General features: G+C 40.6%; 2 protein-coding genes across 4 annotated transcripts in view; one reads left to right on the top strand and one right to left on the bottom strand.

The window, feature by feature from the left end:
• Bfsp1 (beaded filament structural protein 1) overlaps positions 1–12,332 on the bottom strand; it is a 55,432-nt gene extending 43,100 nt beyond the window's left edge. Inside the window, exon 1 of the mRNA XM_090351956.1 lies at positions 12,245–12,332. The gene's annotated coding sequence lies outside the window, so the exon portion shown is untranslated. The remainder of the gene's footprint in view (positions 1–12,244) is intronic.
• A 310-nt stretch (positions 12,333–12,642) lies between these two features.
• Dstn (destrin, actin depolymerizing factor) overlaps positions 12,643–25,356 on the top strand; it is a 30,804-nt gene continuing 18,090 nt past the window's right edge. Inside the window, exon 1 of one of the 3 annotated variants that reach the window (XM_090351957.1) lies at positions 12,643–12,789. In XM_090351957.1, coding sequence (XP_090208083.1) covers positions 12,787–12,789 — 3 coding nt within the window. In that variant the 5' untranslated portion in view covers positions 12,643–12,786. Of the gene's footprint in view, positions 12,790–13,790; positions 13,853–13,897; positions 13,919–25,356 lie in introns of those variants that run through there. The other 2 variants (XM_090351959.1, XM_090351958.1) reach the window with 2 other exon arrangements.

Raw genomic sequence — 25,356 nt, 5'->3', positions numbered from 1 at the left:
AAAATTAGTCTATTGCCTGAGAATGTGGTTTGTTTTTTATTCTAGTTGGCTCAAGAAGTTTCTGAAAATTAATTTTGTGATAAATTGCCTTATAAAGTTAAAATGCTTTCCAAAATTTTATGGGATAGCTTGAAAACCTGGGGAAGTCAGCCAGTAAACTAAGTATATCTCTATTTAAAAAAAAATAGGGAGCGGGACTGGGAATTTGGCCTACTGGTAGAGTGCTTGCCTAGCATGTACAAAGACCTGGGTTCAATTCCTTGGTGCCACATGCATAGAAAAAGTTGGAAGTGGTGTTGTGGCTTAAGTGGTAGAGCTATAACCTTGAGAAAGCCCAAGGACAGTGCTCAGGCCCTGAGTACAAGCCCCAGGACTGGCAAAAAATAAGTAAATAAAAAATAGGGAGCAAAAGAGGAGGGGAGGAAGATTTATCTGAAAGGCTCAGCTGGAATAATTTTCTTCTGAATCCGAAACCCTTGGACAATCCCAAGATTTTTTTTCCCTTGAAATAATAGCTATCAGCTCTGTTGTCTTTGGCAAAGTCTTCTATCAAAACAAAAATTTTGCAACTGTAATGACCTAACTTGGGAAACAATTTTAGGAACCACAAAACATTTGTTTTAGTCTTTCTGGAGACCAACAGTGGAAGTAAGAGAACATAATACTGTTCCTTGTAACAAAGCAAAAAACTGGACAAGGTCAACAATGAGAAGAATATTCCAGTTCAAATAAGGGTCATCCAAGCCCAATGAGATGTCTTCCAAATTAGAAATAAACATGCCTCATCCAACATCAAAACCAGCTAAAGTCCTGCATCTTTCAAGTGGTTACTGAGATATAAATGGTACCTTTATACAATGCATTTTTATACCTTTATACCTTTACACAATGCATTTAAAGCCAGGCAGATCATTTTGACAAATGCAGTAGGAACAGTGTTTTGTTTTATTTAAGGTTTAAAAAAAAAGATGTAGACTTTAGAAGAACCAGGAGAAGGAAAAAAGCACTGCTGATGTGGTTGGAAAAAGAAAAGCTTCTTGCATATGACCTAGATTTCAGTGGGAAGGGTGCAGAAAACACAAGTTATGCAACATTATTATTGCTGATACTTTACCAAAAATCTATTAGCTCAACTTTTTCTCCCTCCTGCTGCTCCCCTTCCTCTTCATAACTTTCATCATGACAAGTAAGCCAGTTAAGAGACTCACAGACTTTTCTACCAGGGCTAGCTTTTAACTTTGATCTTCAGATCACAGCCATTTGACTAAGTAAGATTATAGACATAAGTCACCAGCTCCCTGGCTGTGATCTTTTCTAATAGGAAGAAATGAGCAATAGTTATATAGCCAAAGTTTAAGTGCACAGTTGATAAAGTATGTTAAAAATTAAAGAAGGCATATTGCCAAAAAAGCATGAAAAGAAGTTTAAGTTCAATATTCATCAGAACACTATAAATATAAGCAGGAAGTACCTCCCAATACGGACAAAAATAAAAGAGATCATAACTATCCAATGTTGATGTAAGTCTAGAGGACTCCACATTGCTTCTAGGAGTATGCAATTATGTGACATTTAGAGAAAACAATCAATTATACAAATTATATTCCTTTAGCTAGCTCATGGATTTCACTTTAGTAATTCTTCCAGGTATTTAGCTAAAGAACATACAATATCTGAACTTTTAAACTGCCAATGAATGGCTAACCAGCCAGAGTTCTCTGTATATTCTACAGCTATCTATCCATTTATTTATCCATCCATCCATCCAATCCATGTGCATATGTGTGTGTGCTTATGTATGTACAGAATAAAGTCAAGAAGGATATATTTCATTCATATTTTACTCTACACATTCCAAATCAATGATGAGTATTTAATTTTTGTGAGAGAAAAAGAATTATAGATGAACTTTTTCTTATTTTATTTTATTTTTGCCAGTCCTGGGCTTGGGTTCAGGGCTTGAGCACTGTCCTTGGACTTTCTCAAGACTAGAACTCTACCACTCGAGCCTCAGCACCACTTCCGGCTTTTTTCTATGTATGTGGGGTACCGAGGAATTGAACCCGGGTATTCATGCATGCTAGGCAAGCACTCTACCACTAGGCCAAACTCCCGGCCCCTAGATGAACTTTTTCTAATAGAAGTAGTTTTAGAAGCCAAGAGTTTGGCCTAGTGGTAAAGTGTTTGCCTAGCATGCATGAAGACCCAGTTCAATTCCTCAGTATCATGTACATAGAAAAAGCTGAAAATGGTGCTGTGGCTCAAGTGGTAGAGCGCTAGCCTTGAAAAAGCCCAAGGATAGTGCTCAAGCCTCCTAGTTCAAGCCCCAGGACTTGCACCGAAAGAAAAGTTTTATGTGTGTGTTTTCATTAGAAGATTTCCCCCAATAATGTATAATAAAATGCTCGATAAAACATTTTTTTTGTTGTTGGTGGTTATGAGGCTTGAACTCTGGACCTGGGTGCTGTCCTTGAACTCTTCAGCTCAAGGCTAGCACTCCACCATTTCAGCCACAGCATTACTTCTGGTTTTCTGGCGGTTAATTGAAGAGTCTCATGGTCTTTTGTGCCCAGACTGGCTTTGAACCACGATCCTCAGATCTCAGCCTCCTGAGTACCTAGGATTCCAGGCATGAGCCACTGGCATCCCACTTTGATAAAAAAAAAAACATTTTTAAACATCCTAAGAGAAGATAGCTACATTCTGTCTTGCACATTATCAAATCCTCCCCCCAAAAGCTGTTTTTGTTGTTACTGTTATTTTGACACAAGGTGTCAACTACATAGATTAGTCTGTCTCCACCTCCTTAGTTTTGAGATTTATAAGCATGTTAAACTTTTTTAATTTGGGGGGAGGAGGGGTAAAAGTCAATGTAATTTCTATTCTGGAATTATTTTAGTGCCATTTGGTTCAACCAGCAGAATGGCCCAGGTCCATCAAGTTCTGGCTCAGGGCCCAGCACCATCCCTTGGCAGCCAGTGAGAGGTTTCTTGCCAGAGCCATCCCAACTGTTGCCACTGTGGATCCCAACATCACCTTGGTTACTTTCAGGGACACTCTTGCCACAGCCAGGCTAGTGAGGAGAGCTCTATTCCTACCAGACTGCAATGCTGATTAATATAAGATGAGCCTAGATGCAAAGGGGAGAAAATCACAAAAGGTCAAATCTCCCCAAAGATAAGGCCAGCTTCCATAGACTGGACACCAGGCCCATGTCACATCTCTGTAACTAGTCTGGTTCTTGTGTTTTCCTCTCCCTGGAGGAACTTGAGCTGTTTGCCAGCAGCTGTGTCAAAAGACATTCAATGCAGTATCTGGTTACTTGTCTCTTCCCACCTGTACAGGTGTTCCAGACCATACTTGGGCTCCTAGTTTCTCTTCCATTATGAGGGAGCTTCACAGGAGTGTGTAAAATGGCTCTATCTGTGCTATTGCTCTCTCAACCTCTAAGCATGTCCTAGAGACTTTTCTCTGAGCATTTACTATCTGGCCTCTTGGCTGAGGGAAAGTCCATATGTCCTTAGTGGCATCTTCAAATGGTTGTCCAGTAGACAGGAAAATACTTTATCAGTTCCAGATTTTGGGTCTGCTTTCAATTGCCTTGCCTGGGAATCTCAATACTTCCCAGTGTTATACTAGTTAGTTTATTTGTTAGTTACTTAGAGGATTTGGAAAATGAAGCTCAGGTTAGCCTTGAACACCTGATCCTTCTGCCTCAGTCATGAGTGTCCCTTAGCTGTTTTGAGGCATACATTTGTAGTCTGACACCAAAAGACAAACAGCACATAATTTCACTTGTATATGGCTTCTACAAAAATGATCTCATGGAAATGGAGAGTAGAAGAATGGTGACCAAAGGCTGGGAAGGGCTATAGTGAGGAGAGATGGGGGAGAGATTGGCCACAGGGCCACAGTTAGAAGGGAAGAATAAGTGCTGATATTCTACTGCACCAAGTGGCTAAGTGAAGCAAGTTAATCACCGCTGTGTGGATGGGCCCCATTCAATCACTTGAAGGCCTTAACAAAAACTTGTTTCCTAGAGAAGAAATTTATCTCAGCACTATAACACTGAACTGCCTTGAGTTTATGGTTTTCAGGTATCCCCTCTAAGTTTCAAAATTGACTGAATGCTTCAAAATGTGTAGGAGAACTTTGAATGCTCTCACCATCAAGAAATACTTGTTTGAAAGAACAAACTAAAGCCACTAGCACAACGATGTTCATTGCAGCACTATTTACCATAGCAAAGAACCAATCCAGATGCCCCTCAGTAGATGACTGGATCAAGAAGATGTGGTACTTATACACAATGGAATTCTATGCTGCCATCAGAAAGAATGGCATCACCCCATTTGTAAGGACATGGAAAGACATGGAAAAAATCATATTAAGTGAAGTAAGCCAGAGCCCACAGGAACATAGGCTGAATGGTTTCCCTCATTTGTAATAATTAGTACACATCCAGGACTCTCCTAGCAGAGGATTACAGTAGCTCAAAACCTAAGTATATAAGGTCATATAGAATGAGGCAAAATGAAAGGAATTCTAGGATATGGAAACAGGAGCTTTATCTTGTGTGTTCATTGTTTTTAATGGACTATGTTATTTCTCTTCTCCTTTGTTGCCCTTTGGTTAATCACATATTGTTACTGTATTTGACTTTATTACATTGTATATTGTATATATGTTTATTTGAAATAGGAAAGGGAAGGGGGGAAACAAGATGATTGGGAGGGGGTGGAGGGAGAGAGAGGGGGACAAAAACATGAGAAAGGGTATCAATGTGTGAGAAATAATGTACCTACTACCTGGCTAATGTAACTGTAATCCCTCTATACATTACCCCAACAATAAAAAATATAATTAAAAAACTTATCACACAGGCTGGGATGTAGCTCAGTGACAAAGCACTTGCCTAGCAAGTACAAAGTCCTGGGTTCAATCCCAGTACAAAAAAAAAAAGCCAAAAACTTATCACACAAGGTAGGTAACTGTAGTAAGAGTAAAATAAACAATAGAGCAGGACAAAAAAAGAAAAAGTTTTTTTTGAGATGATAGACACACTAAATACCCGGATGTGATCATTACAAAGTGTACAGATATGTTGAAATGCCACACCATACCTTTAAATATATATGATTATATGTCCATTGAAAGTAAGAGTGGAAAAAATGGAAAAAAATTGACCAGTGTCTTTTCTCAATCTACTTTGCTACTAATTCTCCTTACTACTTGTTTATCTTGATTTCAGACTGGATAGTGTGTGCATACGTTTATGTGTGCATGTATGTGCCTGCACGCATGGGAATCCAATTTTTAAAAGCACAGTAATTAGCAGATACTGCTCCATTAATAGATCTGTTATTCAGGATAAACCAGATGAAAGAATCAAGGTACTCATTATGTTTTCCACAGCCATTTTATTTTTCTTTAGAAAATAAAACTAACAGACAGTGACTTTATTTCACAAGAAATAACAACTTGACTCAGTGAACCAACCATTATATAAGACTCACAAGTGAAATTTTCTGTGAAATAAGTTGAAATTCCACATTCTTAACATCACTCTGGATGCCTATTTTCTTCTATGCACAGACATGGAGGGATTAATTTTTTTAACTCAGGAAGGAAAATATTTTTCCTTTTTTTTCTTTCCTGAGGGGAAAATATTTTCATCTTCATTAATTTTTATGTCATTATTTTAGCCCAAACATGTCTGGACTAACTCCATTTGAAATTCTTCCTCACCAGGAAGACAGGGCATGCAGCCCAGAGACATTTCTGTCTTCAGGAAAAGGGAGCTCACATAAGCCAAGCTCTTTCTTGCCTGCCTAAAAGTGGTATCACAGTGTATTTGTTGAATACTCTCCTCTTGCTTTTTGTAACCATGGTTTAGCAGAGTGTTTCTTAGGTCAGCCTTTGGCTGAGCCAATATTTATCATTTAAAAATTTTCCATGAGTCATAAATGAACCCCACACTGCACTGTACCTTCTATGGGAGTTTCTTTCCTAAAGTCATTTAAAAGAAAAGGAAAATATGCTGAACCTAGAATCCAACACTTGGACTTTAATAGAGTATATGCACACTTCCTCCTGCTTATAGCACCCTTCTCTGACCTTTCAAAGGTGTGCAACCTGTCACCAGAAGTACCCTTTCTACTCAACAGTCTGGAACTCTGCAGAGGGCCAGGCCTGGCTGGACTAGCTAAGAAAGGAAGCTTCAGAGGAGGGAATGATTCACTGGCTCAAGGAGCAGGAGGGAAGGTTTTCTACAGGATCAAAAAATAAAAATGGGCAAGAGATTCCATCCACATCCAGCATGGAAAATCTTATGAGACCATCTCTAAATGAGTGGGTCTAAATTTACTAACCAATGCCTAACTTCCTCCCCTACCCCATCCCCCAAAGCTGGTTACCAACAGTTCTTTCCTGTAGTTCTACCTGGGAGATTGAGAACAGGACTGATGTTTGAAGGAGAAAAGCTCACGAGAGCCCTTCTCAATCAATAGCTGGGTGTGGCAGACAGTGCCTGTTATTCTAGTGATGTGGGATTCTAAGACTGGGGAGCTTGTCATCACAGGCCAGCCCCAGAAAAGTCTGCAAGGCTCCATCTTATCAGAAAGAAGCCAAATGTGTGGTACATGATGACCAGCTTAGGAAACCTACAATGGCACATATCTAATCAGAAAGGGAGATCCTACATAAAAAAATTGCCACAAAACAGGAATTGGGGTATGGGCCAACAGTAGAGCATTTATCTAGCAAATGTAATGCTATGAGTTCAAACTCTAGTACTTAGTACTGCCAAAAACGCATCATTATCATCATCATCATCATCATCATCATCATCATCATCATCATCATTATCATAGACGGAAGGAAGGAAGGATCAGAAACAACTACAAGATGTGATTGTTCACCTCATTCATACAACACAAGCATGGTGAGGTTAATGCTGTTTGGTCTCTTTGTGCCAATCAGTTCTCTGTCCTCAAGGTATAGGTAGCAGAGGGAACTTCATTACATTGTAGTCTGGATCATTATGACAATATATTCATTTGAATATAAAGAATAAGCATAGATTTTTTTAGATACTCAGATTCTAAAGTTTATAAATCAAATGTCATGAGCTTTAGTATGGCATAGAGGAGATCTACAAATTGTTACCATTATATCAGGTCTTAGAAGGTTTGTGTGTGTGTGTGTGTGTGTGTGTGTGTGTGTGTATGTGAGAGTGTGCACATGCACGTGTGTACATGTGTGTGTGTGGCTTTAAATGTGCCAAGTATGAGTTTTATCTCTAGCCTTAATGATCTGAAATGCATGTATACATCTTAGAGTCAAAAGGATTATTCTTAGCCCTTCCCAGGCCAAGATTCTCTTTAAGATTCTTATGAAAAGTAAACACACACAGAATGATTCATCCTTGTTCCAACTTACAAAGTTTGGCTTACAATCTCTAGGAGTTAATGTACTCCCCTAAATCTTATCTACTAAATTAGACATTTCAGGAAAATTTGGGGAAAATGTTCTGAAAAAGAAATCCAGTATAGAGATAACTAAATAATGTCACAGACAGATTTATACAAACCAAGCTCAAAGTCCATATCAAATTTTTTAAAATCAGTTTAAAACCCTCCAACTTACAAATGAAACCACAGCTTAAGTATTAGAACATAAGCTTTGGGCAAAAAACCCATGGGACAGTGTCCAGGCCAAGCCTGAATAAAACCTTCTAACCTTTTACAAGTACATAGTCAGGTGGTCTCAACTAAAGACCACAGTTTGTGTTTATTCATGCAATACGATTGCATCCCCAGACCCATTGTCTTCCCATTTCTCATAGGGATGCCACTTTCTACAGTTCTGCTTTGGTGATTGCACTTCAGAAGAAAAATAAAAACTGTTAGAAAGGCTCAAAGGGGACAAAGAGAAGAAACAAGTATTGGTTTCAGAAGGGACAAAATGAATTCAAACCCTTCAAAAAAGTGAGAAGTTCAAAAGTGAGAAGTTCAAAAGTGAGAAGTTCAAGGGCTGAGTATAATAAAATCAAGGGAAAGAATGACTGGAAACTTTACAGTACATTCTAACATCCAAAAGCAAGGGCACTTTTCTTAAAGCTCGAGTCCTTTTAGAGAAAGTAGGGCTATACTGGGTAATAACGGGAAGGAAATGGTGGAGAAATGCATGTCATAGCTGGTAGTGGTGAACTCTGGCAGGGACCCATTTCCTGTCCTGTCCCTTTGTAGATTTCTGCCTCTCTTATTGCGACGGTGGCAGGAAAACATTAGTTTGCAACGTATCTACTGCAGAAGCTGCTGGGTAATGTCAAGATAGCACTAGAGCCTTGCAGAGGTATGAAAAAATTAGTATTAACATGCATTTGAGCTTCAGAGTTTCTTCCCTCACTTCTTCTAACTGCTCTTCCAGCTTCCTAGGTTCCCCTTCTTCTGGGCTTGGGAGGAGAGATGACAAATGATGCATCTATGGAAGAAACCCAGCTCTTCCTGGTAAGGGAATTCACACTTATAGACAAGGATACCTCCACCAGAAACAGTAAAAAAGCAATGGCCACAAGAGGAAATTTGAAAATGATTACAGTGGCACTTTCTACTTCATTTCCTCATGGTTATCTTAAGCAGATTTGTTTGGTCTTTGACATTATGAAAGAACCGGGTACAACTTATTATATCATAATGGCTAGTAGTGAAATCATGTAATCCAGATGATTTCCATAAATATACTCCAAATATACTGGGGACCTGAGGCTGCCTGACCCATCAGGTTTGGGGTATGGGCAGTAAGTAAAGGGATGTCACTCTTTTCCCTAGATTCCCTTCGTTTCGTTTTGCCAGTAACCATCTGTTGTGTTAAGAAAGCACAGGACACACCTGTTCTCTCCTTCAGCCTCACCCATGGGTGAGGTGAGGCCCATGTGGCCTGATGGGAAGGGATATGGGTTTAAATCACACTGCTTATTCTTCCAGTCACCCAAGGAATATTTCTTCATCTACCCACAGTAGTCACTGCTGGTGTCTTAAAGTCTCTATTTCCACCCCTTACTAAGGAACTACAATTTCTTCCCACTGCTTTTTGTTTGAAAACAGAACTTCAAACTTGAACATGACACAAAAGCAGGATATTTGAATTCAAAAAGTATAGCTTATTTTCTAACCAGTATCGAAAGGTAAGATGGAGTGTTTCAGGAAGGTATCCCAATTTCTTACCCAAGCACCCATAAATGGTCAGGAAACAGGCTACATTTCCCAGCCTCCCTCACAGTCATGTACTAAAAGCAGAAACTGTGTTGGTACTTCTGGGGAGGGAAGTTTCTTTAAAAAGGGAGGAGGTTCCCTTTTTACTTTCTTTCTTCTTACCACCTAGAATATACTGGTATTGTAGTCATAGTTGACAATTAGGTGGCACTAGGAAAGGAATTTGTGCATAGTAAAGCATATGGTATAGAGAACCCAGTCTTGAACATTACTTCAAGTCAATATACAAAGTCTAAATTACTTCCACTGTATTTTATATGTAAAATAAGCTCACACATTAAATTCTGGTGATGACTTAAACCATTATTTTGAAGTCTCTGAAACACAGAACATTGAAAACATAGTTTCAACAATACATATATACATAGAACTTGATTTTGCTCATTCAGCAGTGTATGCTAGGATCTCTCCATGTTGTCTTATGTTACAGAAGAAAACCATATATAGTACATACTTTCCATATATATGTGCATATATCTATATTTTTGGAGGGGGTCAGTCATGGGGCTTGAACTCTGAGTCTGGTCACTGTCCCTTAGCTCTTCAGCTAGCACTCTACCATTTGAGCCACAGCACCACTTTGGGTTTTCTGGTGGTTAATTGGAGATGAGAGTCTCATGGATTTTAGTGCCCAGGCTGGCTTTGAACCACAATCCTCAGAGCTCAGCTTCCTGAGAAGTTAGGAATAGCTACTCATGAGTAAGTATGAGTCGCCGGCGTCTTGCTCCACATATATTTTGAAATAATCATTTAGTCTAGCCTTAAATACTCGATTCTCTTATTTGTTCCTTTCTAAGAGGTGCACTAGTTTATGTGTGCAAAAAGGCCATTTACAGAGCTGTTCACTGAAACACTGTGACATTTGTGCACTGAGAGTAAATAATGGACAGTCATGCTTTACAGAAATTTCAAGGAATTATTTATTGATAAGACAAGGCCACAAAGTAATACTCCAGGATGAGCAAAAGGAAGATCCATGGTCATTTTAACATTAAAATGAAAAGTTATAGGGCTGGGTTTGGTGGTGTTCCTGTCAGTCCAATACTCAGGAGTCTGAGGCAAGAGAACCCCAAGTTTGAAGTAAGCTTGGACTACATTTATTATATATATAACATATATATATTTATATTTATATATATTTTTGCCAGTCCTGGGCTTGAGCTCAGGGCCTGAGCACTGTCCTTGGACTTTCTCAAGGTTAGAGCTCTACCACTTGAGCCTCAGCACCACTTCCAGCTTTTTTCTATGTATGTGGTACCAAGGAATCAAACCTGGGTCTTCATGCATGCTAGGCAAGCACTTTAACCAGGCCAAACTCCTGGCCCCTACATTTATTATATTTTTAAAGGCACTAGAATGAGAAGTTTTGTCTGGGAAGGACAGTAGACACTTTGGACGCTTGGAAGAGATAGGAAAGACAGGCTGAGACTCAACAGAAAATTTCAAGCAGGGTAACAGTAGGATCTGACAGACTATTATGTCTGAATATAACTTATGGTAGAGCAGAGGCTAGAAGATGAAGTGAAAGAAGGAGCAGGCAGTCATGTGTTCACAAAACAGCACGATTCAAAAAAGAAAAGTCTCATATTATTGGGGGCCAGTGAACTGTAGGCAGACAATAAAAAGCAGGAACAAAAGGAGGGAAGGAGAGAGGAAGGGAAAGAAGGAAAGAAGAAGGGAGGGATGGAGGGCAGGCTGGTAGTCTGGTGGTGGTGGCTTACACCTGTAATACTAGCTACTCAGGAGCCTGAGATCTGAGGAAATCATAGTTCAAATACAGCCTGAGTAGGTAGGAAAGACTGTGAGATTCGAGCTGTGGCTCAACTGGTAGAGCTTCAGGACTGGCATAAAAGAAAGGGAGAAAAGGAAGAAAGCAAGAAAGTACTCTAGCTAGTTTCCAGTTACAGACAGGTGACGCATATGGGCATTCTGGGTTGTTTCTCAACAGACTTCTCCAGTGTCATCCCCAGCACCAACCAGCAGGTCCAGAAAGCTATTAAAAATGAAAACACTTAGGTCTCTCACCAATTTGAATCTGAACAAGTTCCCCCAGGTGTCTTGACTGCCAGTCTTCTGGTTGGCTAAACAAAGCCAAACAAACAGTAGCAAGGAGTGCCGGCTTAAAATAGCCGCAGCTTGCTTATTGTCTTTAAGGAAAAGTTATGACAACTCAGTTTCCATGCTTAGTGGGCCGAACTAAACCCACACACAGAAACAACAAACACATGCATGGAGCCTTGAGTCCAAATTTGGAGAATTTGGGGGGGAATCTGGGGGGAGGCCACGGTGTTCTCGGAGGCCTACATGGAACTGAACTTGAAAATAAGGTGGTTAATCCTCCTGGCTGTAAGTTCTTTTCTATTACACACATATACACACCCTCCAAAAAAAAATAATCATTGGGATTCCTTGAGGCCCTCTGAAAACTGTGTCTCTGTGCAACCCACCCATGAGAAACACAGAATCCTCACTTTAAAAACACAGCGGGGCAGAAGCCACCATGCCAAGTCATCGCCGCCGTTTCCCAGCCACACCCCTTGAAGGCCTGTTGGGTATCCCCACCCCTGACGGTGCCCCAAGATAAATAAATCACTCCTTGTTTTGCAGACCTGAAATTAGCGGTGACTCACAGGGACTCTCGACAACCACGGTCGCCACGGAAAAGGAGGAAGAAGGAAAAAAAAAATGTGCAATTCCCTCCCCCCCCCACTGTCCCCTTCCCCCCCCCCCCCCCCCCCCGCCTCCCCAGGAAGGCCAGACATGCTGGGCCGGCCAATCAGGGGAGGATGGTGGGAACCGTACCAAAGTAGGTAAAAATATGCGGGATGGCCGGCACTCGTCCGGCTGGGGCTCCGGTCGGCCCTCCCTCCCACCAGGCCCTCCTTCCAGTGTCATTTCCCCCCCCACACCTCCACCACGCGAGCCCCGCCTCCTCTGTCCTCCGCCCCGCCCCTAGCGGCGCTTCCCACCTGGCCAGGTGGCCGTTTCTATGTATGGGCAATCGCGGGGCCGGGGGTGCGGGGGGCGTCACGTGGCCCGGTTCCTGAGTGGGGGGGAACCGGTGTGTCCACCTGAGTCACCGGTCCTCGCCATCAAGTCGAGGAGAGGACCCACCCTCTGCCCTCTTCTCTCCTCCCCACCAAAGACCTGAGCCTGCGACTGGAGACTCCGCCCCGCTAGCCCGGAGCAGGTGTGAGAGGCTTCACTTCTCCTCCCCGACAGTCCAGAGTCCGTTCTGCCGCAGGGGCGGGGCGTGGCTAAGGCCGGCCGGTTGCGTAGCAACGGCGGGCGGTGCGTGGCGTGCGCAGCCGCATTTCAGCCCAACGCAAAACGCGCGTCTCCGCCCTTTCCTCCCCACCCCACCCCCCCAACCCCACTTGGTAGGCTCGCGCCCTAGCGTCGGCTCTGCGCTCGTTCCGTCGGTCCCGCTTCCGCGAGGAAGACGCTCTGAAGACTCGGCGCCGGCCGTCTCCCTTCCCCCCCCTGAGTCCCTGTGACCGCCCCAGCCAAGATGGTGAGTGGGAGAGCGCTCGAGGCGTAAGGCCGAGGCTGCTGAGGAGGGTCCGCCGCGGGGGTCCGGCCTGGAGGGGCGAGAGTCGCGTCCCCACCCGCGGAAGGAGGGAGGGCTGCGGCAGGCTCCCGGGCCTTGGGGCGCCCGGGTTGGGCTCGGCCATCCTGGGCGGTTCCCCCGGCCTCTGCGGTGCGCTCTCTGGAGTCCAGGCCGCCGCCTGGGACCGTCGTTTCCGCCGTCTGCCCACGGGGCCTCGGTATGCCCGACCCGGGGTTCGGCGCCCCCCTCCCCGCCGCTTGCTGAAATCCATCCGGAGGTGGTGGGTTTGGAGGGGGGGGGCGCAGCTGTTCACTCCCCGGCCCGTGGGCCTTGTGGCCTGTGGAGTCCTCCCTTGAGCATCGGGGAGGAAAAGAGAAGGCCCGTCCTGAACCGCTCTCGTGTGACCCTGGCCCGAGGAAGAACGGGGTCCCCGGCCGGTCCCCGGCCGGCCTGGCCGCCGCTTTGTCTGTCGTATCTGACGATCGGCTTCCAGCTGCGCTCTCCCTGTGCCCGTGGAGTTTGGCAGTGTCTCTCTTAACCCTGCCCTGCCCGATCCCGTCCAGCCCCGGTCACACACATTTGCTTTTTACCTGTGAATAGTCCTGCCATAACTTGGTGTGAAAGGGAGTGGAGGGTGGTGGGGTGGGGTGTGGGGTGGTGAGAGTGGAAAAAGCCTCTCTTTTTTTAAAAGCCGTGTAATTTATCCGAGTCACTGAACGGAAACATGCAATACATTCTAGATGGCGATTCTTGCTAAATGTATGTAATTTCCTTCCTCTTCAACGATGGCTGTACACGGTTGTAAAACAGTGTATGCTCTGCTAGACCGTCAGGTGAAACATTTTGTCATTTTCCGTAGTCTGCACACACTGTTACCATTTTTGGTCAATGATTTGCAGGCAAAGCCTCCCCAGACTCTGCTTGAAATATTCCACTGTTATTGCATCTCTCTGCCTGGAAACAGTTGGTTCCAGTTTGTCCGAATACAAAATGTTTTTCACAGAGAACAATTTTGGTTTCCACTAAGGTTCGTTGAAACTTTCTTACAGATTCAGGCTGGCTCATTAGTGGAAGACAACAAGAGACTTAACAGGTAGTTTCTTGATGACTAACGATGTGTAATTAGGGTTTGGCATGTCGTTTTTTTTTTTTTTTTTTTTTTTTTTTGTCTTTTGGTTTAGTGCTATAAGCTACAAAGAGGGTCAGCATCTTTAGCCTTTTTAACCTCTTCAGGGTTTTAAACGTATGTACTATACTGCTTTTGCTAAAAGACCTTATCGAAGGACTTTGAGTTCTAATTAACCTTTACTTGTGATGCTGGTGCCTCGAAAAGGACTGGTGCTTAGTTTAGCATCTTCTGATTCAACATTGTTTTTGTTTTGCTGCTAATATAGACTTTATTTTTTCTGTTTGAAAACGATCAAACACGTTCACTTGGTACTTAAATTAAGTCGTTAGGGCTTTGCTTCTGGACTCATATGTGATTGTAAGGAAACTGAGTCATGAGGGGATTAGAATAAAGGGCAGAAAGTGAACTTAACAGATCAGCAAGAAGGGTGATGAGTTTTTGTTTGTAAAGTATGGCTGAAGGGAAACTAGCACACCCCCTCTTACAAATAGGGTCTTTTTGACTCTTAGGCAGAAACAGTGAAGTAGCAGGAGTATTTTCAATTTAAGTCATTTTCCACCACAGATTTTCAGATAAAATGAGGGCGAGTCTAGTACTTCCTAGTACAGGTAGAAATGGAAGATTAAATATAGGCCCTGGGTAAATGGCTGTAATCCTAGCTACTTCTAGAGGTGGAGATCCCGAGGATTAAGGTTCCAGACTAACTGGAGAAAACATTTTTAAAAGTTAGGCTTGCCTTAACTGTCAAGCCAGGCTTGGGGGATCAGAGCTGTAAGAGAGCTATTAAGTCTGAGGTCAATCTCCAGCAAAAGCCTAGACCTCTTACAAAAAGTAACTAAAAAAGGTCTGGGCATGTAGCTCAAAGGGGTTAGTGCCAACCTAAGAGTCACCAGGCCCTGAGTTCAAGATATATTTTAAATACACAACAAATCTGTTGGTCTTATGGAAGTCTAGACATTTTTACAAGCTACTTCTGTTTGGGTGCTGGCAAAGAATTTAGAGCACAAACCAACCATTTAAAAAGAAATTACTCTTACATTTGATCTTAGAAGCAGAGAGCATCTTACTTCAATCCGGTGATTATAGAACATTATGCAAATGAAGAACTCTTGTTATTCTAGCACGGTCTCTGTTTTTAAAACTGTTTAGATTTGTTGTTTTGCTGCTTGGTTGCAAGTTTTTGTTGTATTGTGCCAATCCTTGAGGCTTGCCTGGGCACTGTCCCTGAGCTTTTTCACTTAAGGGTCTTGCTCTACTATTTGAGCCACAGCTCCACTTGCAGATTTTTGGTGGTTAATTGGAGATGTTTCACAGACTTTCTAATCCCATGTGCCTTCAAAACTATAATCAGATCTCTACCTTTTGCGTAATTAGAATTACAGGCATGAGCCACTGGTGCCTGGCAAATTTTGTTTTGTTTCTTAATTTTTTTTTTTTTTCTGGTCATGGGGCGCTGTCCCTGACCTCTTTAGCTCAAGGCTAGCTCTCTACCACTTGAGCCACAGCACCACTTTGGTTTTTCTGGTGGTTAATTGGAGATAAGAGTCTCATAGTCTTTTGAGCAGGGGTTGCTTTGAATCATGGTCCTCAGATCTCAGCCTCCTGAGTAGCTAGGATTTACATTCATGAGCCACCATGCTTGACTACTATTTTTAAACAAAATTTCATTATCTAGGCATTGTACAGAGATGTTACTGTTTCATAAGTCAGGTAATACGTACATTTCTCTCAAGTTAAATTTTATCTGGTAATTAGTTTGTTCTAAATAAACAGAATTACTTCCTAGTCCTCACCAAGTCTTTTAGAAGCACTTGGGGAATGGAAAGCAAACTGGAACTGACTCAAAATCACCTTGAACACTTTAAGATGAGATTTCATGATTTCAAAGGTCTCACTATAAAGTGTCTCTCTCCACCCCAAGTCTACCTCAGCATGAACCACATTTACACACCCCAAATAAAACTTTCCTTTGTGTCTACTGAGCTTGCCAGCTTCCTTGTATGTGCAGAGATGATTTACCAGTCCTTCAGGTTCCTAGGGTTATTTGTTTTATATGATGTAGATTGATACATTGGCTAAGTAGACTTGCCTAACTCCTCCTATGACCTTGTTAAGTAATTGTAGCATAGCTATATGCATCTCTGGAACTCAGGAGTATGCATTTGCCCTGAAATAGTTAAAGTCTACAGGCAATCTAACTCTAACCTTACCACAAACAGAAGTGTGTGCTAACAAACTGAGCTAATTAACACAGACCAAATCACAAATGAACTTTTCTACTTGGTGGTTAGTGATAGTCATGATGTGCCTACTTGATACACAAGAAAGCAGATTGTAATGGGTTAATAGACTAGGAACAGACTGTTTCGAGGTGAGTTTTAAAGCCTTAAATAAAAATTGAAACATTTTAGCTACCAACTATAGAGTCAAGATTCTTTTGTATAAAAGAGAGAAACAAGGTTAAGGCTGGGACTGTAGCAGGAAGCTCAGTGGTAGAGCAGCCTCATATGTGGTTCTATCCACAGCAAATCCCCCCCAAAAAAGATGGTAACTTTGTCATATTTCAGGGTTTTATAATTATGGCTAAATATGCATCTCATTTTTCCCATTCCTTCTCCTTTCCTCCCTAGAGAAAACTGTCTCTTTGGTTAAAGACTTAATGTAGCCTATTAAGGAGATTTTTTTTTTTTTCAGATTGCTATAAATTAGGAGAACATTAAGAAAGGTCTTCTCAAGGCCATCCAAGAGATCCTGGGACAAGTAAACCAGTCTTGCCAGAAGGACGGGAATAGGTCGTGTGTGTGTGTGTGTGTGTGTGTGTGTGTGTGTGTGTGTGTGTGTGTAAACAAGCCTATCCAAGCCTATCCTTTTCAGTTATTCAGAAAGTAGTAATGAATAAGGTTAGATAGAATCTCTGGGACGGGAGTTTGGCCTAGTGGTAGTTTTGTCTAGCATGTACAAAGATGCAGGTTTTATTCCTCAGTACCACCTATGTAGAAAAAAAAGCCAGAAATGGTGTTGTGGCTCAAGTGGTATTGTGGCTCTAGTCTTGAGAAAGCCTAAGGACAGTGTTCAGGCCCTGAGTATAAGCCCTAGGACTGTTTTTTTAAAAAAAAAACAAAACCAAAACACTCTTTCCAGGAGCACAGAACTCATAAATTTCAGCAGTCACCCCAAATTGGTATATTTCATTCTCATTGCTACTTTGATGCTTTCAGCTGTACATATGGCAGCCTACTACTGTATTGGTAAGCTTGTGTGTATGTGTGTGGTATTCCTTGGGCTTGAACTCAGGGCTTGAGCACTATCCCAAGTAGAAGCCTGGGTTAGAAGGCATGCATATATATTTTAGTCTCTGTTGATGTCTTCTGCTTTGCTTCCCATCATCTCTAGCTCCTTTCTACATTTCTTTTTTCTTTTTTTTTTAATGCTGATACTGGGGTTTGAACTCAGGGCCTTGGGGCTATCCTTTAGCTTTTGTGTTCAAGGCTGACACTGTACCACTTAGGCCATAGCTTCACATCTGAATTTTTAGTGGATAATTGTGGATAAAAGGGTCTTGTGAACTTTGCTATCCAGACTGACTTTGAACCATGTATGATCCCTGATTTCAGCCTCTTGAGTAGCTAGTATTTCAGACATGAGTCACCAGTGCCTGGCTTCCACACTTCTTAACTGTTAAAAGACTTAACCTACTTTTATGTGTGTGAAATGGTTTCTTTTTATTTTAAACTTGAATTAATTAGTGAGTCAGCTATTTTGTTGTATCTATACTGTGCCTTTTTTTTTTTAGTGAGGGGACAAACCTAAAGTCTCATAGTTGGTGTAGCATAGGTGTACACTTCTAGTAGTTTGTATCTTATGTTTTTATATGCGTAATACAGTCAGTGAATTTAACTTCATCTAAATCTTATGTAGAGCTAGTTGAGCATTAAAAAAAAATTAACAAGTGGGGCATCGCTGGGATATTCCTGTAATCCTGGTTACTGACCAGTCTGAGGTCTGAGAACTGCAGTTCAAAGCCAGCCCAGTCAAGAAAGTCTGTGAGACTCTTTATCTAATCACCAGAGACCTGGAAGAGGAGTTGTGGTTCAAAGTGGTAGAACATTAGCCTTGAGCTTGCTCAGGGATAGCACCCAGGGCCTGAGTGCAAGCCCTAATACCAATAATAACAACAATATGATTGCCTTTGGCCAGAACCTTATCCTAAAGACTAATACTCCTTTCCTCTAGAGTGAAAGATTCTGTCTAGGCTTCTTAAACTTCTAAGTCATAGAATTCAATATTCCAAATTCTAATCAGCTGCCATTTTCAAGCTTCTGATAGTGGTAGACTGTAGAGTGAGTGATTCAAGATAGTTTTCTTAGCCAAAAGAGGTTTGTCTCTTCACTTCTTAACTCTGGCCTCTCTTTTTTCCTAGGCCATTCATTTAACCAAAATATTTAAAACATATAGGCCACATGTGAGAACTCTTTATTTTCTGCTCAGATTTACTGTGAACTAAATAAAAATTCTCTAAGGGAAAAAAAAAGCCATTATAAAAATAAACATGTAAAGCAAGATAAGTAGCCATGACTTTTTTGGGGGGTAGTGGTTAGGGCTTCACTACATACTAGCCCTTGCTGGCCTTGAACACTTGATCCTCTTGCTTCAGCTTCCTGACTGCCAGGATTACAGGCATGCCAACATACTATTTTTTGTAAATAGGATTGTTTTAAGTAAAATGGTGCTTAGCAAAGGAGTATTCCGGAACATTATAAAACTTTGTTTTCTTTCGGTAACTTTTTTTTTTTTTTTTTTTTTTGCCTGTCTTAAGGCTTGCACTCTGGGCCTGGGCACTGCCCCGGAACTCCTTTTGCTCAAGGCTAGCATTCTTCCACTTGAGCCTTAGTGCTACTTTTTCTGTGATGTAATTGGAGAGAAGAGTCTTAACAGAGGTTCCTGCCCAGGCTGGCTTCGAACTGTGATCCTCAGATCTCAACCACCTTAGTAGCTAGGACTTATAGGCCTGAGTCACCAGTGTCCAGCTAGTAATAATTTTTTTTGAGATGAAGCAAATCATATTTGAAATTTGAAAAAACTTTATGTATAGTTTTTGTTTCGATTTTACTTCTTAGAGCAACATTTTAATTCCATGAATGTCTAGGCTTGATCTGGCCTTTTGTTTATGTAAACCATAGAACATAATGAAAATAACACTGCATGTGCTTATGTGAACAACTTAATTGACTAAAGAATATGTGGGAATCAAACTCAATGGAGTAAATCTTCTGAAAAATTAACAGTTCATTGAAATGAATATCAGGAGCTGAAATGAGATTGGTAGGGGTGAAGCGTAAGAGGGAAGGTAGATTAATTAAAAAGCAACAGGGGACTGTTAGTTACTACAAGAATACTTGATGTACTTATGTGATAAAGTGGGAAATATGATGTGGTAAAGGAAGTGGGAAATATGAAATGAGTCAGAGAGCGGGAACATAAGGGATGGAAGAGAGTGATGATGGAGTGACTGACCAAGAAGTGCTAGACACTTAGGTAAACATGCGAAATTATGACCTCTTTGTACCACCTTTTGAAGGTTGGGGGTGAGAAGATGACCAAAATATAAAATTGCTTGTGTGAGGAGCCAGGAGTTTGGCCTAGTGGTCAAGTGCTTGCCTAGCATGCATGAAGACCCAGGTTCGATTCCACTGTACCACATACATAGAAAAAAAGCCAGAAATGGTGTTGAGGCTCAAGTGGTAGAGCTCTAGCCTTGAGAAAGCCCAAGGACAGTGCTCAGGCCCTGAGCTCAAGCCCAGGACTGGCCAAAAAAAAAAAAAAAAAATTGCTTGTATGAGGCTCTTAAGTCCAAACCTCAGTACCATGTAATGGATAGATGAGTGAATGATTGTTGAAGTATAAGCTTACTTCCCGTGGGGCATAATATTCTCTTCTAGGTAGTCTGTAAAAATCATCTTTAGATTTTTCCCATGTAAACCTTTTGTAATCGTGTAACCACGGTTGCTCTTCTGCCTCTGCCATGTTGCTTTGATGTTAGAAGCAAGATTTTTCACTTGGAAAAATCTTCACCTGTTCATTTTTCTTAAAATTTTGTTGAAAAAAGTACACACTTAGAAAAAATAAACATTGAGTTCATTCATCCCAGTGATAATGTCTGACAAACTTGTTACATTCATTAGAATCTGCTGCACAAGGTCCCTCATTGAATTCATTTGATTTCAGTCTGTTGTGCTGCAGCTGACATTGTAATGCTTACTCTTAAATCCATGATTTGTTTGATCAGTTAACTTATAAGAATTTTTAACTAATTTTTAAAAATATAAATAATTTTTAAAAATTCTTAAGCAATTGATTTAGGTAAACACAATTAAATTAGGAAATTAATCTAGTTGAAGATGTGCAATGGTTGAGAATTAGTTCCATTGCAGTAAGACAATAGATGAGCACTTAAAAGATAGATATCACTGCATACATAGGAGGTCCTCCTTCCCATATTTTTATTACTTTATAGGTTGCTTCTGTGTATCTTATCACAGAAAAGCAACCATGAATTTATTCCTAATTGGGTTATAAATACTTTTAAACGTTTTTTTTTTCTTCTTCAAATTTTTGTTGTTGGTATTTTCATTTAGTTATAGAACTAAAGCTAATGTGCAGACTGGCAAATACCTAGAATAATTAAAGTCAGTTGTTGAATCTCGGAAGGTTTAAGGAGTTGTCAAATTGTTGAAGTTTTGTTACAAGAATTTCACTGGAAATAAAAATTCTGCTTAACATGCATGAAGACCCGGGTTCGATTCCTCGGTACCACATACATAGCAAAAAGCCGGAAGTGGTGCTGAGGCTCAAGTGGTAGAGCTCTAGCCTTGAGAAAGTCCAAGGACAGTGCTCAGGCCCTGAGCTCAAGCCCAGGACTGGAAAAAAAAAAAATTCTGCTTAATTAGAAGAAATGTTACCATAGCAGTGTTGTCAAATAAAATAAAATATATTATTACATCTATGTACTTTAAACTTTTCTAGTTGCTCCATTGAAAAATAAAAAGTGAAATTTATTTAAATATATTTCAGATATTACATCAACATTTAATCAATATTAAAAGCTTTGCATGTTCTTTTCCCTTAAATTGTTTGAAATTCATTTACACTTTAAATGCAACTCACTTTAGGTTTTTATTGGATATATTTGATCTAAATTTAGTGTAAAATTTACAGTTGAAAAAGATTCACTTATCTTTGCCCCAAATATAGTTAAATTTTCCAGTAATGAAATTCAGATTTAAAATCTTAAGTTTGTTAAAAACATAGATCCTTAGCTGCATTAGTCATTTATAGGACTCAGTAAACTTAAATGGTTAGTGATCAGTCAACTAAATAAGCCTTATACATTGTGGAGGATTTGTTCAATTTGTAATGGGAAGTTAGTTTGGGTACTGCACCTGTCTAAATAATATAGCATATGAATTTCTTCTATGCCTTAGTCATAGGTATTATTGAATAACACTAATGAATAATGAGAGGGTTTTTTCTTTTCTTTTTTGGTACTGATCCTGATCTTGAACATAGGGTTTAAGCATTATCCCAAGAGCTTTTTTTTTTTTTTTTGGTCAGTTGTGTGGATTGACCTCTAGGCCTGGGTCCTGGTCCTGAGCTCTTCAGCTCAAGGCTAGCACTTTACCACTTGAGCTGCAGCTTAACTTCCAGTTTTCTGGTGGTTAATTGGAAATAAGAGTCTCACATACTTCAGTGCCCAGGCTGGCTTTGAACTGTGTGTGTGATCCTCAGATCTCAGACTCCTGAGTAGCTAGGATTATAGGCATTAGCCACTGGCACCTCAGCTGACTTAATTCCTTTTGTTTCTCTACTGGCTTTGAACTCAGAAGCTTATACTTGCTAGGCAAGCAGACTTTCTGTTGAGCCATGCCTCTAACCCAGATTTTTCCTGGTTATTTTTGAGATAGGGTCTTGCTTCCTGCCCAGGTATCTGGGCATAATCCACCGATATCAGGCTTACCATGTGGCTAGAAGAAAAGGTGTGTATCACCTCTTTAGATGCCTACGACAATTTTAGGCACCAGAAGTATAGTAAAAAACAAAGGTTTTTTCTTGCTGAAATCATAATTCTAGTATGAGAGAAAAGATAAAAACAAAAAGAACAAGATTATGTTAGATAGTGGTAAGTGGTATAAATATGGTACAAGTAGCAAATACTAGAGGAGTTGGTCTCTTCAGCCATCCCTTGTAGGTGCCCTTGGAGGTAAGATTTTCCTAACAGGGAAGAGCTAGCTGTATGAAGAGCATTTTTAGGCAGGAAAGACTCTTTTAAATAGGATGTTTTCAGAAGAGAATGAGTTGACATCTCTTTACACAAACATCATGCATGGTTGATATTCAGTGCACAAAAGAAGGAAAAGTTGGGGCTGGTAGTTTGGCCTAGTGATAGAGTGCTTGCCTAGTATGTATGAAGGTCCAGGTTCAATTCCTTGGTACCACATACATAGAAAAAAGCCGGAAGTGGTGCTGAGGCTCAAGTGGTAGAGCTCTAGCCTTGAGAAAACCCAAGGACAGTGCTCAGGCCCTGAGCTCAAGCCCAGGATTAGCAAAAAAAAAAAAAAAAAAAAGGGACAGGTAGTATATTAGCTTTACTTGGACTCATATATATGTCCAAGTAACAGCAGAAACTTAAAAGCAAGGAAGTATGGAATGATATATTATTTCATGCTGTGAAAGAAAAATGCCAGTGCAGATAACCAGCAAAGCTATCATTCATAATTGGATAAGAAATTAAATCCTTCCATGATTTTTAAAAAACAGTAAATTTTTACCATTAAACCAGCACTGCAGAAGATAACCAAAGGAATTTGACACACCTAAGAGCAAGCTAAATGGAACAAAATCTCACCAGATGAATAGGCAAATAAATGAGTAGAGAAGAATGAAAACATAATGGCAGAATTACTAAATACTTTTTAACAATAACATTGATTTTTTTTAAGAGTAAGTATGATGAAAGCACCAGGTGACATTGCATTCCTTCCTTAATAAGAGACTCAACGCCTTGATGTGAGCTGTCTCAGAGGGCCATGGGGCCAGATTAAAGAAGGTATTTCATAAACACTGAAAGAGAAATCTTAAAAATTGAATAGGGCTCCCCCCTACCCCAACTCTCTTCCCTAAGGAGGGAGCAAATTTTAAATCATATTTGAAAATCAAAACAAGATTAAAAACCAAGGATTTTAGGCTTTAGGTCTTTAATCAAAAGATACAAGTTGATGGACTAGATTTAAAAATGACTCACATACTGCAGTTTAAATGGAAAGAAAATGACTTGAAGCAAATGCAGCTCAGAAGCAAGCAGGGGCTAGCCATGCCCATTTGACAGCAGACTTTAAAGCAAAATTAGAAGAGACAAAGAAGGTCTCTTTGTATTGGTAAAGAGAAAAGTCCATAGGAAGGATTTATCTGTTATATACATACACACCAAATGTCAGTGCATCAAGTTTGATAAAGGAAATATCACTGACAAAGGCTCGGATAAGTCTCCAATGCGTTATTCTACCATACCTATAAATAGGCCATCCAAAGGGAAAAGAATTCAAGTCATCTTCAGAATTAGTAGATACTATTGACTAAATGGCTTAATAGGTACAGAATTGTCTACCTTCAGCTGAAAAATACACATCCTAAATGCAACTTTTTTCATTAGATCATATATCTTAACAAATGTAAGAAATAAAAATTCCCATTGTTATTGCCAATCCTGGGTCTTGAACTCTGGGCCTTGGCACTGAGGCTTGTTTTGTGACTAGGTGGAGATGAGTCTCCTGGCCTTTCCTGCCTGGGCTGGCTTCAAACCATGATCCCTAGATCTCAGCCTCCTGAGTAGTGAGGATTACAGGCATGAGCCACTGGGGCCCAACTTTTCTTGTATTTTTTCATACCACAATGGAATATAACTGGTAATGAATTACAGGAGAAACTGCAGAAAATATTCGAACACATTTTTGAAGACTGAGTTGGGCATTGAAGAAAGGAAGGAGAGAAACAACCAAATAAAAACAGAAACATAACTTACCTAGAATATTTGGAAATAGCAGGCATCTAAGAGGAAAGTTTATAGCCATGAGAAACTTCAAATAATTAACCTAACAGTGCATCTCAAAATCAAGACGCCAAACCTAAAAGCAGTAGAGGAATGAGCAAAATAGAAACTAAACAGTACAAAGAAAGGGCTGGGAATGTGGCTCAGTACTAGAATGCTTTCCTAGCATGCATTAAGCCCTAGAATCGATTCCTCAATACCACATAAACAGAAAAAGCTGGAAATGGCACTATGGCTCAAGTGCTAGGGTGCTACCCTTGAGCAAAAAGCTCAGGGACAGTGCCCAAGCCCTGAAGTCAAGCCCCAGGACTAGCCCCCCCCCTTCAAAAAAATGTGAAATAAGAGATAAGCAAGTCTGACAGAACTTTTACCCAAAAGAGGGAGAAGACTCAGATGAATAGAATTAAAGATAAGAAAGGGAACATCACACAAATACCAAAGAACTCCAGAAGAGCATCCAGAGTTGTTTTTTTTTTTTTTTAACATGCTAATAGGAAAATCTAAAAGAAATACTTAGGTCATTTGATATGCTAAAATTAAAAGGATATAAACCACTTAAATGTTTACAATTAGCAGTGAGGCTCAAACATTAATAGTCTCCTAAACAGAGAACCTGACTTCTGTAACTTTAAAGAAGAACTAACACCAATTGTCTTTAACCTACTCCATAAATCAGGAAGGGAAGGAATAGTAACAAATTCTAGAGCTATTACTACCCTGTTTGAAAACCAGATAAAGATACAAAGAACAAAAGGAAAAAATAGAAATTTCCATGATGATTATAAATGCAAAATTTAGAATATTCAGCAAACCCACTAGAAAGATGGTACACCATAATGAAGTTGGTTTTATTTCACAGAAGCAAGGATGACTCAACATGCAAATCAATACATTTAATAATAACACATAAACAGTATGGTAAAAATCACATGATCTCATTGGGCACAAGTAGCTCATGCCTCTAACCCTAGTTACTCAGGAGGCCAAGATCTGAGGATCACAGTTCAAAGCCAGTTCAGGTAGGAGACTCATTTCCAGTTAACCATCAGAAAAACTGGAAATAGAGCTGTGGCTCACTGTGGTTAGAACACTAGTCTTGAGCAAAAGAGTTCAGGACAGCACCCAGGCCCTGAGTTCAAGCCCCATGACCACTCCCCCCCCCCCAAAAAAAAAAAATCATGTGAGCTCAAGAGATACCAAAAAGGCTCTTGACAAAATTCCAACATCTCTTCCTGATAAAAACTCTGAAGAAATCAGGAATAGCAGGAACATACCTCAATGTAAAAAGGCTGTGTATGAT

This window comes from Megascapheus bottae, chromosome 18 (assembly GCF_031878675.1).
Source record: "Megascapheus bottae isolate mThoBot1 chromosome 18, mThoBot2.hap1, whole genome shotgun sequence".
Taxonomy (NCBI): Eukaryota; Metazoa; Chordata; class Mammalia; order Rodentia; family Geomyidae; genus Megascapheus; species Megascapheus bottae.
The sequence above is the reverse complement of the archived record's forward strand: the minus strand, read 5'-3'. Positions and strand labels throughout refer to the sequence as shown.